The sequence below is a fragment of the Corapipo altera genome, unplaced genomic scaffold (assembly GCF_003945725.1).
Source record: "Corapipo altera isolate COAL_440 unplaced genomic scaffold, ASM394572v1 268, whole genome shotgun sequence".
NCBI lineage: Eukaryota > Metazoa > Chordata > Aves > Passeriformes > Pipridae > Corapipo > Corapipo altera.
In genome coordinates, this window is record NW_020884901.1 from 4719870 (window position 1) to 4736277 (window position 16408).

General features: G+C 52.4%; 1 protein-coding gene across 1 annotated transcript; it reads left to right on the top strand.

The window, feature by feature from the left end:
* The first annotated feature begins 1946 nt into the window (after positions 1-1946).
* On the top strand, positions 1947-14950 carry FAM78A (family with sequence similarity 78 member A). Its single transcript, XM_027649951.1, has 2 exons — positions 1947-3059; positions 10498-14950. The coding sequence occupies exons 1-2, from the start codon at positions 2797-2799 to the stop codon at positions 11024-11026; spliced, it is 792 nt and encodes a 263-aa protein (XP_027505752.1). The 5' UTR covers positions 1947-2796; the 3' UTR covers positions 11027-14950.
* Positions 14951-16408: the final 1458 nt, after the last annotated feature.

The window sequence follows — 16408 nt, forward strand, 5'->3', positions numbered from 1 at the left end:
TGAAAAGTGTGAAAGAGTCTTGGAGATGTCAAAGGATTTCAGCACCTTCTGGAGGCTGCTGGATATTTCATTCGGAAGATGCTAATTTCATTCTTTCTTGTACTACGCAGTAGTAAGTTGCTCGTAGCTTGAGCAGGTTCTTAGTGTTTCTCTCTGTCACAGGGCTAGTGACTGTAATTATGCCCTTCACAGAGATTGTGAAGTTCAAAATAAATACTTCCCCAGTGCTTTGAGAAGTGCGTGCAGAAGAAAAACATAACAATATACTCTGTTTTTTTCCACCTGCTGTGGGTGGAAAGGAGCAAATTTGCCTCCCCTCACTCTGTGACATTCACTCGTCAGGATCACCCAGTAGCTCCAGTCTCTCCTACCTGCCGAGGGCTAATCCAGCCTGCTGAGACTGCGGGGTGGGAAGAACTAAAACACATTTACTCATGTCTGTGCTGCTGTACTGCACCACAAGCAGCACCAGCAAAGCAATTTCTACCTCTCTGTTCCCCAAGTTTCCTCTTTAGAAACAAGTGACAGAGGACACTCTCACCCAGCGTTCAACTCAACCCGTTATTACCAAAAAGGGAGAGCCGTATTCCATGAAAAGCTGGACGCATGCACCTCACCTGGTGTTCAGATCCTCAGATGGCCAGCAGGACCAGCCAGCAGTGGTGCTCCCAAAACCATCTGTAACAGAAGTTTACAACTTTCCACAGGCTGCTGCTGCCTCAGATTCTTCTTACTCCCTGTTCCAGCTACTCCTTAGTCCCGCTGCTGCTATGGAGAGCTTTGCATTTCTCACTGCTGGAACCGCAGCCCATCCAGCCTAGAGTTACAGGTTCTGCAAATAAGGAGACCATCGCCTTTGGTGCCCTTGGTTTGGTACCAAATTTACCTGCAAATCTTCAGCCAGCAGAGGAAAATCTTAATCTGAAAACCCAAGAGAAAATATAGTCTGTGTCCAAATTAGAAAAAAATAATAATAAAGGGGGGCGAGGGGGCGAGGAGGGAAAGGCGTTTCTAAAAGAAAACAAAAAAACTACATTACCCACAATTCACGGGCATGTGGGAGGAAATGCTGCCTTTTTTTTTTTTTTTTTCAAAGGAGGTTTAGCCTTCAACAGCTGCAGTTTAAAAGCGAAATACAGGGGGGGGGATGGCACGGGGGGAAGGGGGGGGGAACGGGGGGGGGGGGGGCGGGGGGGGGCCCCGGACCCGCAGCCGGTGCCGCTGGGGCCGGCGGAGCCAAAGGGATGCGGCGGACCCTGCCCGGGCAGCCGGGGCGGCATCGTTCGGGCGCGCCCGGGGGCACCGAGGGGCTGCGAGCGAGTTCCTGCAAAGTTTGACCCCGTTGCCTCCCTGATGCTGCGGCGGCGAGCGGAGCGGGAGCCCCCCCGCAACCCCCCGCTCCACCGGCGAGGCTGAGACCCGCGGCCGGCGCCGTCCCCGGGTGCGCGAATGTATTGCGGGAGAGGAAGCCTGCGGCAGCCGGGAGGTGGAGGCACCGATCCTGCTCCGCTCACCTCCCCGGGCAGCTAAAAGCAAAAGAGGCGAAGGGGAGGAAAAAAAAAAAAAAAAACAAACCAAAACCAACCAAAACCAAACCACCCAGCGAAAGAGAAGGAGCCTCCCCCCCCACACCCCCCCCCCCGCCCCGCGCCGCCGTTCGCCCCCGCAGCGCAGGGAGCCGGGGCTCGGCGGCGCGGCCGGGGCTCGGCGCTGCTCCCCGGGATGCTGTGACGCCCTGCGGGGCCCACGCGTGTGCGGGGCAGCCCCGCCGCCCGCCCATGAGCCCCGCCGGCTGAGCCACCGCCGGCGCGCCCGGGAGCAGCAGCGGGAGGAGGAGGAGGAGGAGGAGGAGGAGGAAGGTCGGACACCCCTGCGGAGAGGCGCTCGCCGAGGAGGAGGAGGAAGGGGAGCGGCGGGGCCGGCGCCCCCCGGGCCGGTGCGTGTCGGGGGATGTCACGGGCGGCGGTTCCGCGGCGCTGAGCGGGCGCGGAGCGGCGCGGCCCCGGCGGGCGCGGGGGAGGCTCCTCGCCGCCTGCCCCGCAGCGCTCCCGGAGCCGCCGGCCCCACCGGCACCGCGCTGCTGCCCTGCCCGCACGGCTATTTCTAAGAGAGAGAGAGAGAGAGAAAAAAAAAATTAATCCCCGAAGCCCTGACATCGCTGGCGGAGGAGCCTCCAAATTGGGAGATCTGGCGACTTTTTTGCGTTTTTCCAGCCGTCGTTTCTTTTCTGTTATTATTGTAATTCTGTGCGAAAGGAAGTTATGAACAACTGCAAGTCAGGAAGTGGAAATCCACACCGGTTGTGACAAGCTGGGGCTAAAAACTATTTCATTATTTATATAGATGTGTCTATCAACATTCTGCTTTTCATCCAAAGAATAAAGGGAAATACCGGCTGGTCCTATGTTTGACGGTGAATGACAGACCGCATCTGAGGAAAGGAAGGACTAAATATATCAGCTAAGAACACCACCGTTATTTATTGAACTCAAGAGACTTTTTTTAACCCAAAGACTGAGCAAGAGAATTAATGGGTCATTAAAAGGGGAAAAAAATTTTAAAGGCCCTTTTGCTTCTGAAGCGCAGCTAACCTCAAAAATAGGAGTAGTACTGATAAGACAGATACTCAAATTAAGGCTTTACATGATGAATTTTCTATCCTATGGATATCAGTTTTGAGACTACAAACCCAGAAGATCTGTAATTGATCTAGCACCAGATAATTTCAATGCCTAATATTCCCAAGGATTGCTGGAGTACCCTAGGAGCCGCGTCGGACTGTACTCGGGGTATGCCATGGGCTGTATTCAGAGTATTAGCTGCAAATCCAAAGTTTTCCGGGAAAGTATTTCAGTGATTGAAGTCAAAGCCTCCATCGATCCCATTCCCACCAGCATTGACGAGTCCTCCAGCGTGGTCCTGCGCTACCGGACCCCTCACTTCCGAGCCTCAGCGCAAGTGTTGGTGCCCCCTCTTCCCAAGAAGGAGACCTGGATTGTGGGCTGGATCCAGGCTTGCAGCCACATGGAATTTTACAATCACTACGGGGAACAGGGGATGTAAGTATTTCCAAGAGCGCGTGCGGGTGCGTTTGCCTAGGAGGAAGGAAGAGCGGGAGGGCCATAGCCTGGCTGGGGAATAGTGGATTAAACCCAAAAATTATAATCCAGATTTTAAAACCCAGCTCCTCTGAAACTTAACAGGACTTTCTTATATGTTTAAAGTAGAGGAGAGCTTGTCCCTGCCCTATTAAAGGAGTGCATGTTCTTCTCTTTGAATGGGAATATACCTGCCCAAGCCCCAGTCAAACCCTACTTGTTCTGGTAGGAACCCAAAAGCAACACTATTTCACAACAGCTTTTGGGCAGCAGTGGAGACCCTGAAACCCCAGGGCAGCCCTACCACGGCAAGGCACTCCTGTTTTGATACGTGTTTGACACGAGTGGTTCTCCTGACCACCAGCTCCTCTCGCCTGCATCCCTCCCCATCCCAACACTGCGCATTGAGAAGCCCCAGGGAAAGCCGAGGGCTGACACTTGTGGCACAGAGCCGTCCCTGGCGTGCTGTGCTGCTGCTGCTGCTGCTGCAGAGGGCTGTGGCTGGGAGCTCGGTAGCCCACCACCTTTGGGAGCACATTTAACGTCACAGGAGGAATCCTGCTTGCTTTGCCCACGTTAGCAGGCAGCCCACGGGGAAAGCACAGGATGCATTTAACCCATTGATGATTAAACCCTCTGCATCACCTTGGAGCAGGGTGAAAATTTCACGTTACCCTCCTTACAGGTAATGTGCAAATGGGAATATATAGGTGTATATGTGAGGTAGGGGGAATATAGGGGCTGTTTGCACACCAAAAAAATCCCCGTGTTACTGGTCAGACAGTCATAGTGAGACAGGAATGAGTCAAATTAGAATGTCACCTCCCTGCTGAGAAAAGTCGTCTCTTCCCAGTCCCCCACCAGCTTGTTCTCCAAACATTGTTGCAGGCTTTGGCCCGCAATTAAGTCAGCCCCAGCACCTGATCCCTAAATGCCCGCACAGAGCAGCAATTCTGCAACTCACGGTGCTGGGCAGCACGAGGTGCAGCCTCCTGGTGCAGCAGAAATCTGTCTGTCCAGGCACCGGGACAGAACCCGAGCGCAGAGCGCTGGCAGATGGGTCAGTGGCTGCGGGCGCTGATGCTGCCCGGCCTCTGGGGGAAAGGGAGGAAGGACGGGAAGGTCAGGTCCGAGCAGCCCGCCCGCCTGCTCATCCCAAGTGCCCTGGGTCAGGGGGATGCCGGCTCAGCCCCTGCAGGGTCAGTCAGGGTGGCTTAAACATCACCGAACGAGGAGGGCTGAGGGAGGAGGGGAGCACGGAGGGCTGCAGAGCAGGGCAATCTCGGACTTAACGCAGCGCCTTCCTGATGGCCTGAACATCTGCACGCACACCCTGGCCCTCCTTCCCTCCCTGCCGCCTGTAAGCCCCGCCGAGGACACGGGTTCAGCATCTCAGCATCACGCGAATCAGGCGCTGTAAGATGTGGACCAGAGAGAAGGGCACGCCGAGGAGCAGCCGGAGGCGACAGGCTGCCCCCCTTCTGTCCCCACGTCCCCTCTCAGCTCAAGCAGAAAGTGCCTGGAGAAGCGAACTGGCACCTGGCAAACACCAGCAGTGCAGACCGGCTTATCTTGATTTTAAAAGTACTTACAGCAGGCCCGAAATCTGTAGGCTTTTTGGCTCCAACACCATCTTTAGCAAGGACAATTTGTTGCTCAGATGTTCCCAATTCCAGGCCTTTGGGATTTGCATGTGTAATTCTCAGGCTCATTTAGAAATCCTGTCTTTACTGACCAGCCACAAAGGAAAACAGAGAAGTTCACTGTATATAAATACAGCTCAGATGCACCGAAATAAAAAAGGCTGGGCAGTGATGCTGCTAGTGCTGCTGTGGGCTGCAAACCTTGGCCTGGCCTTTTATTTCCCTGCACCTGAGTTTCCCTGTGTTTAAAATGAGGAGTTGGTACGGTCTGCCCTTGCTGGAATGCTTTGGGACAAAAAAAAAAGGGAGTATCTACCAACTAAGTGTGGTAAACAGGTAGAATTAAAAACTGCAGCTATGTAGGAGAGCTATTAGCCAGAAAATCATGGAAACAAAGATTTTTCCCTAGGAGGTTCCTTGACATTTAACTGATACTAAAAAAGTTACCCGAACATAAGCAGGAATTGGTCTGCTCCTCCACTCTCCTTCTATAGACCCGTTGCCATCTGAAAGCTATAAATAAAGGCATTTGGGGGGAAAGGCCTCTTCCAATGCCATCAGAACATGCTCTTGGAAGACCTTTATAGAGAGAGAGAGACAGGACACAAACCTATGGGAAAGGATGGGCCAAGCCTTTAGCTGGTGTAACTCGATGTAATCCCACTGACCTCCACAGAGCTGCATCGATTTATGCCAACAGAATATTTGTCCCAACTTTCCATGATGGAGAGAAGCTACTGCCACATGCATATTTTTAATCACTGTCGTGGCAGGCAAAGAGAAAACTCCAAATAATCAAAAATCAATTGGTCAAACAGAGCACCAATACTTACAGCAGGCTTTGGATTAATTTTTCACTTCTCTGCTGGGAAGTTGTGCATAAACTGGCCATTATATTGAGGATGGAAACAGCTGAGAAATACTGGAGCAGATGGAGCTGTGCATAATGCTGCTATAGGGATGGGAGCTACAGAGGGGATAATTTAGACACATGCGTTTAAAGTGGCACTGACAATTTTGGGGCTAAATGCAGCGTTTTTAGATGTAAAGGAAAAGAATTAAAGCTCAGATAACACATAAATGCTGGCATTGTTTTACTCGGTGTGACTCAGTAGATGCTGCTGGGTACATGAAAACCACCAGCATGAGGATGTGGATGTGCTCTCTCACCCTGCCCTATGCAGAACTGGGGCGAACTCCTGTTCACCCCATGGCTGCTGTTGCTGCTCCCCCCATGCAGGGTTTTACCTTGATCCTTAGGGAAGGTGCTGCTGTGCAGAGGGAAGGCATCAGGATCAGGCCAGAGCTCTGACCTGCAGCTCTGATCAGGTCCCTGCTGGCATCTCCTGGGGTGGGTGCTGGTTTTGCACCTGGTGGGACCTGTGGCAGGGGCTGGGCCACGCTGGAATGGCATTATCAGCCCTGTTTCTCCATCTCCATGGAGATGTGCAAGAAGCGGTGCAGATGGGAGATATGCAAAAGAGAGAGAGAAATAAATTGGAGTTGGAATAATACGATCAGCCAAGAATCTGGAGAAGTTTCAGGGGGATGTTTCTCCCCTGGAGGACCGGATGGGGCACTTGCATCATTACATCATCGCTTTGCCTTACCGGGCTTCTCTCTGGTGAGATTAAATCTTCCCTGCCCTGCAGCAGGGACACAATGAACTGGAGAAATCAACTTGTCAAGAGAATAAAACCCCAGTCCTCGGGAGGGAGGACACAGTCAAATTTCAGCAAAGGGAAAAAAGGGTATTCTTTCCGTGGGAAGTGAAGGGAGGTCAGTTCACTGTGGGAATTCACCCCTCCAGGGGTTTAGAGGAAAAGGCTTTGCTGCCCTTGCATGGCCCCTGACCCTCACCTGTGCTGTGAGCACCCAACTTAGCTTAAATAGCTTGTCCAGTCAGACTTGAGTCTTCTCAGTCTGCTCAGCTAAACCAGCAGAAACTGATCCTTTTTTCCTAATGCCAGTTTTCTGCTAGTTTTACTTCCTGAACCAGCCATGCATCAAACATTGCTGCCAATTCAAGAGACGAGGCAGGAACATGCAGCTGGAGGGTGGGGGGAAGAGGGACCACAGCAGCACAGCTCTGTCAGCCAGGGAACAACATCTGAAATTTCCTTCCTGTTCTTCACTCTGACTCTGCCTTGACTTGCCTGACGTGCTGCAGTAGCTGAGAGAGGCACTGTAAAGCACAATTTAAAATTAAGCACCTCTGGCTGTCAGGTTGTCTTTCTTTTATGAGTCCCCAGCGCAGGCCAGCGGTGGAGGGAAGGCAGGTGGGAGCAGGGATGTGAAATACCTGAGAGAGTGTTTCACTGCACCCACACGTGGCCCTGGTTACCTGCAGGAGCAGGGGCTGCATCCCAGCGGGGCTGCTCTTGTTTGAGGAGCTGCTGGAGAGGAAAGTACCAGAGAGCACAAGGTTATGCAAGTCCATCTGGCCTGTGACTAGTTAGGAGCTGGCTTTAAGGAACTGGAGCTGAGGATGCAATAGTGCCTGTCTGAAAAGGTTAACTGGATGTATCCACACTGCTGGATGCTCAGGGCTGGAGGCTGCTGTGCTGTTTTTGCTGTCACTGCCCAGGCCACTGCAGTGATTGCCCTGGTGGGTGCTGTGAGACAGATATCTGGGGGCTTGAGATGAGCTGGGGCCTTCATTCTGTGTGACAGAATAGGAAGAAAAGTGTCTGAAAGAGGACTAGGAGGCTTAAACCTACATAAAGCTGCTTGGCTGTCAGCAGCAGGGCTACAGTTCTGACACAAGAAATAGCTCAAAGTTCCTTCTGGTAGCAAGAAGACATTTGTTAAGAGAGAATTCTTGGCAGCTCCAGTCACGGATGATGCCCAAACTGACTCTGAAGGTTTCAGAAAAGGTTTAAAGCTTTTTTCAGAAACTGGCTTGTCAGTACTACAAGCCAGAATCTACTGATTTTGGAGCTGATCAGCTATAGTGAACCCATGAAACCAGATAGCTTGGTTTCTTTTCATTCCTCTTCCCTGCTATTGTCAGCAAAGTGTTTACTGGGCACTTTCTGGTCTCTCCTTGGCTCGACACTACCAAAGAAAGATGCTGATGCAGCCAAAGATCATTCCACAGCATTCTTTCCAAAATCATCCAGTTGTTGGCATATTATTTAACATGGACACGCTCTGCAAGCAAAGGCTGCCAAGCCTGGCTGGCACACAGGCTCTGCTGTAGCACCAGGCAAGGGGCAACCACCACCAGCAGCAACCACCGAGCAGCCTCTGCTCTGCTCCAGTCATGGGACCATCATGAGGCCTCATTTTTCTCCCCATTCCAAGCTGTGCAGATAAAGCGTGATGGTTTTGAAACCCTGGGGTTAACCACACACCAGAATTAGGCACAGTGTGCTCTGTGAAGAAACACAGTTTCTCCTTCCCCATTCCTGCCCCCGCCTTTCCCTAAGCTGGGTGCCCACCTGGGCCACCCCAGCCAAGCTCAGCCATGCTGCTCACTTGGCTTTGTGCTGGGGTTCTGCAGGCTCTGCCTCCAGCATCCTGCCCAGGCCCTGACACAGCTCCACCTTTTTACTCTTGTTTAAACGCCAGGCAAATCCTCAGAAGGTCCTGCAATTCTGTACTGGGGTACTGGGAATGAAGATGGGGAGAAGCAGATGTTAGTGGACCAGCATTTTCTGAGCATCCTCTACCTGATTTTCCCACCATTCACCCACCAGCCTCTGACCCAAGTAGGCTGGAGCAGCCCAGGAGGGTTATCAGCCTCTTGTAGCATCTCAGGTCCTGGTTTGGCACCTCTGTACCTGCAGACATGCTGTGGTTGCACCTTAGCACTGTGCCTGTCACAGAGTCAACCTCCAGGACACTGTCACACCTCATCCCTGGGTGACAGCCAAGCTGAGTACCAGCCACGGTCTGAATGGAAAGTAATCCTAAACCAGCTGCTGAAAGGGAGAGAAAGAGCCCCCAGATGGGGTTTCGGAGCCGGGCTGTGCAGTGGGGAGGAGGTGGGGGCAGAGCACGACCTCCACTCATCTGCCTGCGAGGGCTGGGTCATGGAGCGTCCCCAGAGCCTTCCCCTGCTCAGCCCTGCCTGCAGAGCGTGGGGGTGGTGAGCCAGGACGACTCTGCTTTGGAGAGCAGAGCATATCAACATCTCTGCAGTGGACAGGGGTCCTGGCAGGACTGCTCAGGGATCTCCTTTTGGCTGCCTTCACTAAAAATTTTCTTCCAGGGAAAGGACTCCCTCTGCCTGCTGGCGATGGGCTCGGGAGGAGAGGATTGCTGCAGCTGCGGTGCTGTAGCTGACAGCAGCCTGTAAATCTGTGCGGGGAGATGTTGTGCTTGCATAACCCCTGGTCCTGTGGCTCAGAGCAGCCCTGCAACCCCCAGTCCTGCTGCTCGGAGCGTCCCCTGGCCCTGCTGCTCGGAGCATCCCTGCATCCCCCGGAGCACCCCACATCCTGCCTCGCACTTTCCATCTCCCGGGTTCCTGCCAGGCATCCGCCTGCGTGGCACAGGGGAGGTGTTTGCTAGGACCCCCCGCTCGCACGGAAAAAAGATAAATGAGATCTTTAAATCCCCCACGGTATCCTCTAGCCAGAGCCAGACACAGCTCACTGCTGAACGATCCAGCAGCTGCAAACATGGAGGCAATTCACGGTCATTAACTAATTAACAATCAGAACAGCCTTGTGAGACGGTCACATCAGCCCTGCCCAGAGCAGCTCATCCCAAAGCTGTGTGAGAGCTCGCCAGGCTGACACATACCCCCACCCTCAGCCCCCACTGCAACCAAAGGGCTATTTTAAGCTGCAGCACCAGACTTATGAAAGGCTTGGACAGTCACCCTGACCCTGACGAGCCTCAGCGTGTCCCCTCTGTCTCTTCCCGGGATAAATCATGTCCCAGCCCGCAGCAGGGAGCCGCAGGACTTGGGGGGCTGGAGCACAGCCCAGAGTCCCAGCCCCAGAGCAGGGTCAGGTGCAAACACCACTGCTGCAGCCACCCAGCCCCTTCTGCCACCTCGGTGGCTGGGACACCATCCCTGGGTGGTGGGGAGGGCTCATTTGTGAGAAAGAGGGAGAAAGTACCTTAGAACCACCTCTGCCAGCCTGTTTTTGAAAAGAGTGTCCTTAAAACACCTGGTGTGCACTGAGCATGTGATCTGTGGTCGTGCTGTCTTAGTGCAAACGTCTAACCCTTCTTCTGAGACATTTACAGCAGTTTGCGCTTCCATTGGCAAACCTAATCTTAAAATTCAAATTGGAAGTTAATAAAAAACCCCACTCCAATTTGTGCATCAGCAGTTCAAGGTGACAGGGGACCATTTTCACTGACTTTCTTGTTAGAAAGACTGACCTTTCTGTCCCTCTCACAGATGACCAGCACAGGCAGTTTTACAAGCTGCTCGACCTCGGGGTCTCTGATTACTGTAACACCATCCCCAGCCGGGAGCCTGGTGTGCAGCCCTTGAGCTGGGTCCTTCCAAGGGCTGGAGAAGGATGGGTTACACTTCCAGCGCCAGGCAGACAGCAGGGAGGGACAGTGGCTCATCCAGAGAGAAATTTAGGGGAGGAATGGATCAAGAGCAGCCCTGCTGGGAAGGATGGTTTTAATGGCAGGGATGAGCTCCTGCAGCAGGATGGCACGAAGGGCACAGATTCCAGTGAAAGCTAAGGGGGCAATGCATCCAGAACTCCTTCCTAAAGTCCAGCATGCTTCTAAAATAATTGATTAATGCACTATCCATAATTTGTTGTTGATTACGGCAGGTCAAGTTGGGAGCTTCCCGATCTACTGGACGGTAAAATCCAGGCCATCAGTGACTCAGACGGGGTGAACTATCCCTGGTACGGAAACACGACAGAAACCTGCACCATCGTGGGTCCCACCAAGAAGGAGTCCAAGTTCAACATCAGCATGAACGACAACTTCTACCCGAGCGTGACGTGGGCCGTGCCCGTCAGCGAGAGCAACGTGGCCAAGCTCACGAGCATCCACCGGGATCAGAGCTTCACCACCTGGCTGGTGGCGACCAACACGGCCACCAACGAGATGGTGACCCTGCAGACTATCAAATGGCGCATGAGGCTGGGCATCGAGGTCAACCCCAGCAGGCCCCTGGGGCAGCGTGCCAAGCTGCAGGAGCCCTCTGCCCAAGAGCAGCCCCAGGTCCTTAGCAAGAATGAGCCAATACCACCCAGTGCCCTTGTCAAACCCAATGCCAATGATGCTCAGGTACTCATGTGGAGGCCAAAGGATGGACCACCACTCGTGGTGATACCTCCCAAACATCGGTAATACACACCTGGCGTCCCCGGCACCAAAAAGGGAGAACACAAAAACCTGAAGCAAAACAATCACTTAGGTATTAGGATACACATGTATAATCTGAGCAAAATCAAAATGCACTTTTTATTCATTCAACAAATGCAACCATTCTACCTTCTCCCATTGGGACGGATTTCACTGTGCTAAAGCTAAAGAGGAGACCTTTGGACTGGGTCTGTCTCATCACTGGATTTCTAAGGGAAGAAACTAACACTGATGTCTACCCTAGAGCTTTTTTTTTTTCCTTCCCTACTTTAGTTCCTGTTTGAATTTCAGTCTCATTAGCTTGTCCAGACTGCCCAGAACAATAAGAACATTTTATTTGGGATTTTAAGAAATTATTTTTTTTTTTCTTTTTGGTTGAGAACGAAACAAGTTCCTGGAGCAAAAAGTTGACTATTTAAGATAAGGGATTTTTTTTTTTTTTTTAAAGCAGTAAGGTTCTGAGTTGCAAATCCAAGTCATGCGGCCTTATGTAGACTTTGCTTTGCATTGCCAAACTTTTGCCTTAAAGCTATGTTTGAAAAAAAAAAACAAACCAACAAAAACACCACCAGGCAGAATGTCCTTTCTACAGAATTTTGGAGAGAAAATTTTGAAGCCAGGAATAGATTGTCAGTGTGGCACGGGCTGATGGATGAAAAGGGCATGAAATTGGAAGAGGCGAGATAAAAAGAAAACCTTCCTGGTTTTAAAACCTGGAACAAGGAAGCACGGAAATAATCTCAGTTTCAAAGCAATGCAAATAACAAACCTGCTGTCAGCTGGCTCTGGAATGGGAGCTACCAGGCCATCTCCCTACTTTGCAGGAGGGGTAGGAAGCAGCTCACACTGCTCACCCGTGGTGATCTCAGCCTCCTGTTAGCATTTTAATATGGGATAATTTCACAGCTGGAATTGTGGCCCTGGGAGTCAATATCAGTCAAGGGGTGGATGTCCCACTGTGTTTGTCTTCAGGACACAGAGATGTTTGCCCAACTAGCCCATAGTCTCACTTTCTCATGGATAAGAGCCAAGGGCTTGTGCACTGGCTGTTGTTGGGTGAAACTCTGTCGCCCCGTTTTCCCATGAAATTCCAATGACGGTGCTGTACAAAGAGCAGGGTATAAAAAGCATCCTTCTGAAGTCATTGGAGACTCATGGGTGTCAGCGAGGGCAGATCTTATCTACCAAGCCTGCCCAGCAATATCCATAATTCGGGAACAGCCACATCTGAAAACTAAAGGCACCCATTCCCAGCAAACACAGCAGAGACAGCTGTGGAAAACTCTTCCTCCTGTGATAACAAACCACATTGGGGTTAGTAGATAATTTTCTTCCCAGTGACCTCCCGACCTACCTGACTGTCAGGAATGGGGTACAGACAGGACCACGACACCATCCCTGTCTGGTCATGGCACAAACATCCACTGTAGCAAAGGGTGATGCACGAGAAGGTGCAGGCAGGGCAACACCTGAGCCTTGGGTGTGGATCCTCAGTGAGGAAGGAGCATTTGGGGGAGGAGGTGGAACCTGTAGGTTTCAGTAAGGACCAGATGGCTTCTGAGATAACCAGATGCACTTCTGCAGAGGAGGGTGGCACAGAGGAGCTGTTTGAATGGGAGGGACGTGGTTTGCAGGCAGAGGAAGTTCTGTGGTGAAGGTGGCATCTGGAAGCTGGGGCACAGGATGGGGAGTGGAGGATCTGCTCTGCTCCAGCACATGGCCCGAGGCAGTTCACTTCCCTCTGCAGCTCCTTCCCCTAGAAAACATTTCTTCCTCATATTAACAACTTGCCTCAAGAGCTGGGACTGAGGAGAGCTCCATGTGCCAGGTACAAGCCTGGCCCTGCTGAGCTGGTCTGAACAGGTCTCACAACCCCCAAGTGCTGCTCAAAAGGCTCTCCCCTCGGAGAGGCACCAATTAGCTGCTATTCCCTTTATCTTCCACACCGGACGTTACCAGCAAGAAATTCTCCTTCCTCACTTCTCCACAGCCACACCACCGACTTTGGCAGCAGGTTCAACATCACCCCCTGCCCAGGGAACACGCGCCCAGATGTGTCCCCCACCAAGACAGCCTCCAACCAGCAAACAAGGATCCTGGGGCCTGTAGCCATCCCCTTATCTCCAGGGGAGCCCACTCTCCTCCATCCACTGGCTTTCAGAGATGTTCAGCCATGGGGCTGCTCCCTTGCACGGGCAGATCTCCAAGGTGGGAAGTCCAGCATTACAAGCAGCTTGCAAATGACTGGACTGGATCAAACCCAAATCCATGAGCCAAAGGGTGCCTAGATCTAGGCTTTGGGACTATACAGGATGAAGCTAGAGAGACTTGGACTTGCACAGTCACTCTCTGTATTAAACTCTGTTTTCTTACCTGGATTCAGATCCAACTACATCTCTACTGGCACAGCCCTTTGGGACTTGTCTGTATTTTCTCCGAGGCAATACATGCAGAAGAGGACAAACTGTGAGCTGTGGGTGAATAGCTGATTGCGCTCACACACATCTCAGCTGCCACTGAGGTGCTCTCCTGGGCAGTCCTGTGGGTGGGAGCAGAAGGGGGATTTGTGTTTGGTATTCACTTTGTCTCCGGGTGCTGCTGAGTACTTACAGTTCTCACTGATGTCAGCATGGGTCAAAGGAATCGGGCCCAGTTGTCTTAATTAGCTGCACGAAGGAATTCCAAGGAAAGATTTCTTCTCAGTCACCAAAAACCACATTCAGGGAACACCTCTGTCCTTTTCCACTTAGCTTTGTGTTGGACTTTAGTCTCCCAGTGCATTAAGTAAATCTGGTTCCTCCTATTCCCTCTACCTGGTGGACTGGATGCATCCATGCAATTCGGTAGTAACCTCCTGGCTAATTTGTCCTGTTGCACTGAATGGACCCAGCTAAGCAGTAAATACAAAATTCAAATTTCACGTTGGGGTCGGCTTTGCATGGACTCCTCCCTTCCCAAAGAATGCCTTTATCCCGTGCCTAGGTCAAAACGTGCCCCTCCACCTCCATTTGCATCACCAGACATGGCACAGAAAGTGATGCTGCCTCTCTTGAGATTTCATGCGTTGTGATTCAAAGTGATGTTTTCCCAATGCTGCTTCGCTACAGAACTGATGGGGACAGATTGCCTATAAAAGGAAGGATGGCTGGAAGTAACAGGGCTCTAGACACCACTATTGCTCCAGCTGGTTAATGGCTGTGTGGTTAGAACAGGGATTGGCAGGGTCCCAGTGGGGACTTAAATATCTGGGGACCTGGGGCATCCTGCACTGAGCAAGGTGGTAAATGAGCAGAGGTAAATCAAGCTCCTTCTCTGGCAGCTTTTTGCAGAACAAGGAATACACAAAAGATACGCTGGGAAGGTGATGGGGCACTGACACGGGATATGTCTCTGCCTCACCCCTCCCATCAACTCCCATCAGCTCTTTACAGCCCCAAATCCCCACAGGAGCTGAGTGTGCAGCCTGACCATCCCTGTCAAAGCCCTGTCGTGGTGCAGGGTGGGAAGCAGGAGGACTGAGACCCTCCCCTGCACCCACTCCCCAGCCAGGGACAGGCAGGGGCTGCCGAGCACGGCCAAGGTGCCGAGCAGCATCACAGACCTTGTGGTTCTCCTTTCCTACCCTAGACACCGAGATGAGCGTGGGAAGAGAGGGGCAGCCCCTCGGAGAGTCAGTCAAGACCCTCAGCAGCCTTGGGGAGGGGTAGAGACCTGTAGAGCCGGCGTGGCAGAGAGCAAGGCTGGGCCCAGCAGTGGGGGGAAGGCGAGGGCTGCCCAAGCCCCGGCACCGCCGTCCCTCCTGCCCTGGCTCCTGGCGCAGCAATAAGAATCGTCCTTGGTCTTGCAGAGATACTGTGAAAACAAAACCAAGATGTACCGAGTCTGGACACTTAACAGAGATGTAAAAAACCCCCCAAAACCCTGCTTTTATAACAGACGGAGAAATAAAGTGAAATTTTCAAATGCGTCTGCCTGGAGTCCTTTGGGCGGTGGCTGTTTTTAAACAAATGGCTCTGTGCTCAGGTTTCAAGGCAGCGATAAACACCCTATATACCAGGAGTGCCTTCTCTCTCCATATCAGCTCTTAGGCCACAGCAGACAGAGCTTTCTGGTGAAAAACACCGACATCCTGCATTTTTCATTACCAGGCTGCTGCACATCTTGGGGCAGCCGGAGCGGGGCTGGTTGGTGCAGGCAGCGGCTGAACTTCTGCACAGTTCGGTTTCCTGACACTGTTTGCTTATTTAGCAAAAGCCAGGTCAGATGTTCACTGTAAATACCACATCTGGAGAGAGCACAGCCCTGGGCTAAGGAGAGGGTAAAAGCTGCTGTAGCCCACGATTGGTTTTCAAAGACCACCTGTATTCATTCCATTATTCGTTGCTTCCCTCAAAATTATCACGTTTAGCTTTTCTTTGCTTTCCAGCAAAGGAAACTGCTGCCATGAGTTCTGGAGAGCAGGGGTTGCCTGGTCAAGCAGCCAGCACAGCTCCACTGCTGATCCCTTAAATCCACCCTGGCTCCTTCCTGCCCTGTCCTCAGCCCCTCCTACCACAGCCTGATCCCACTGCGGGCCCCTGTCCCACCGGCTGTGCCCAGGGAAGGGACACAGGTTTCTCCTTTTGACATTTTACCCAGGGGCTGGACTCTCACCTGTGGGGCCCCCCCAGCAAGGTGCAGCTCATACAAGAGCCTGTTCCAGGCCCGTTACACCCCTCAAAGGTTCCAGCCAACCCTTCCAGAGTCAGGCAGCAGTGAGATCTGGCACCACCACCCAAACCCACTGAGGTGTGTGCCCACATAATCCATGGAGAGCCACAGAGTCCATTTGGGAAGCTCCACCAGCACGTGGCAGTGACACAAACCCAAGTGCAGGAAGGGAAGGGAAGGAAGGAAACATACTGGAGGAAAGGAATGTGCATGGATGGAGCCTGAGCAGGGGAGAGGATGGGCTCTGAGTGGGATTCCTTTCCAGAGTGGAAACTGTCCAGCCTCATCTGTTGATAGCAGGTTAAATTTAGATGTTCCAGTTTTGGAGGGAGGGAGAGGTGGGGAGGGGACACCAGCCAAGTCACAGCTGCTTTGGGAGACACCCTGAAAAAGCCAAAAGCACCCGGTCACTCACTGTCTGCTCAGAGACTTGGGCAACCCCCCCTCCCGTGAGGGATGAGGAGGATGGAGGGAAGCACATGGGCTGCTGAGCCCAGCACAGCCTGGGGAGTGCTGGAGCCCTGTTCTGGTGCTTCAGGTGACACCAACACCAATCCTTGACTGCAGCACATCTGTGAATGCTGAGGCTACAAATTAAAGGTTTTGTCCCTTGGCTTTGTGATTTTCTAACCTCAGTTTTAAGCAGACTGAGGCAGC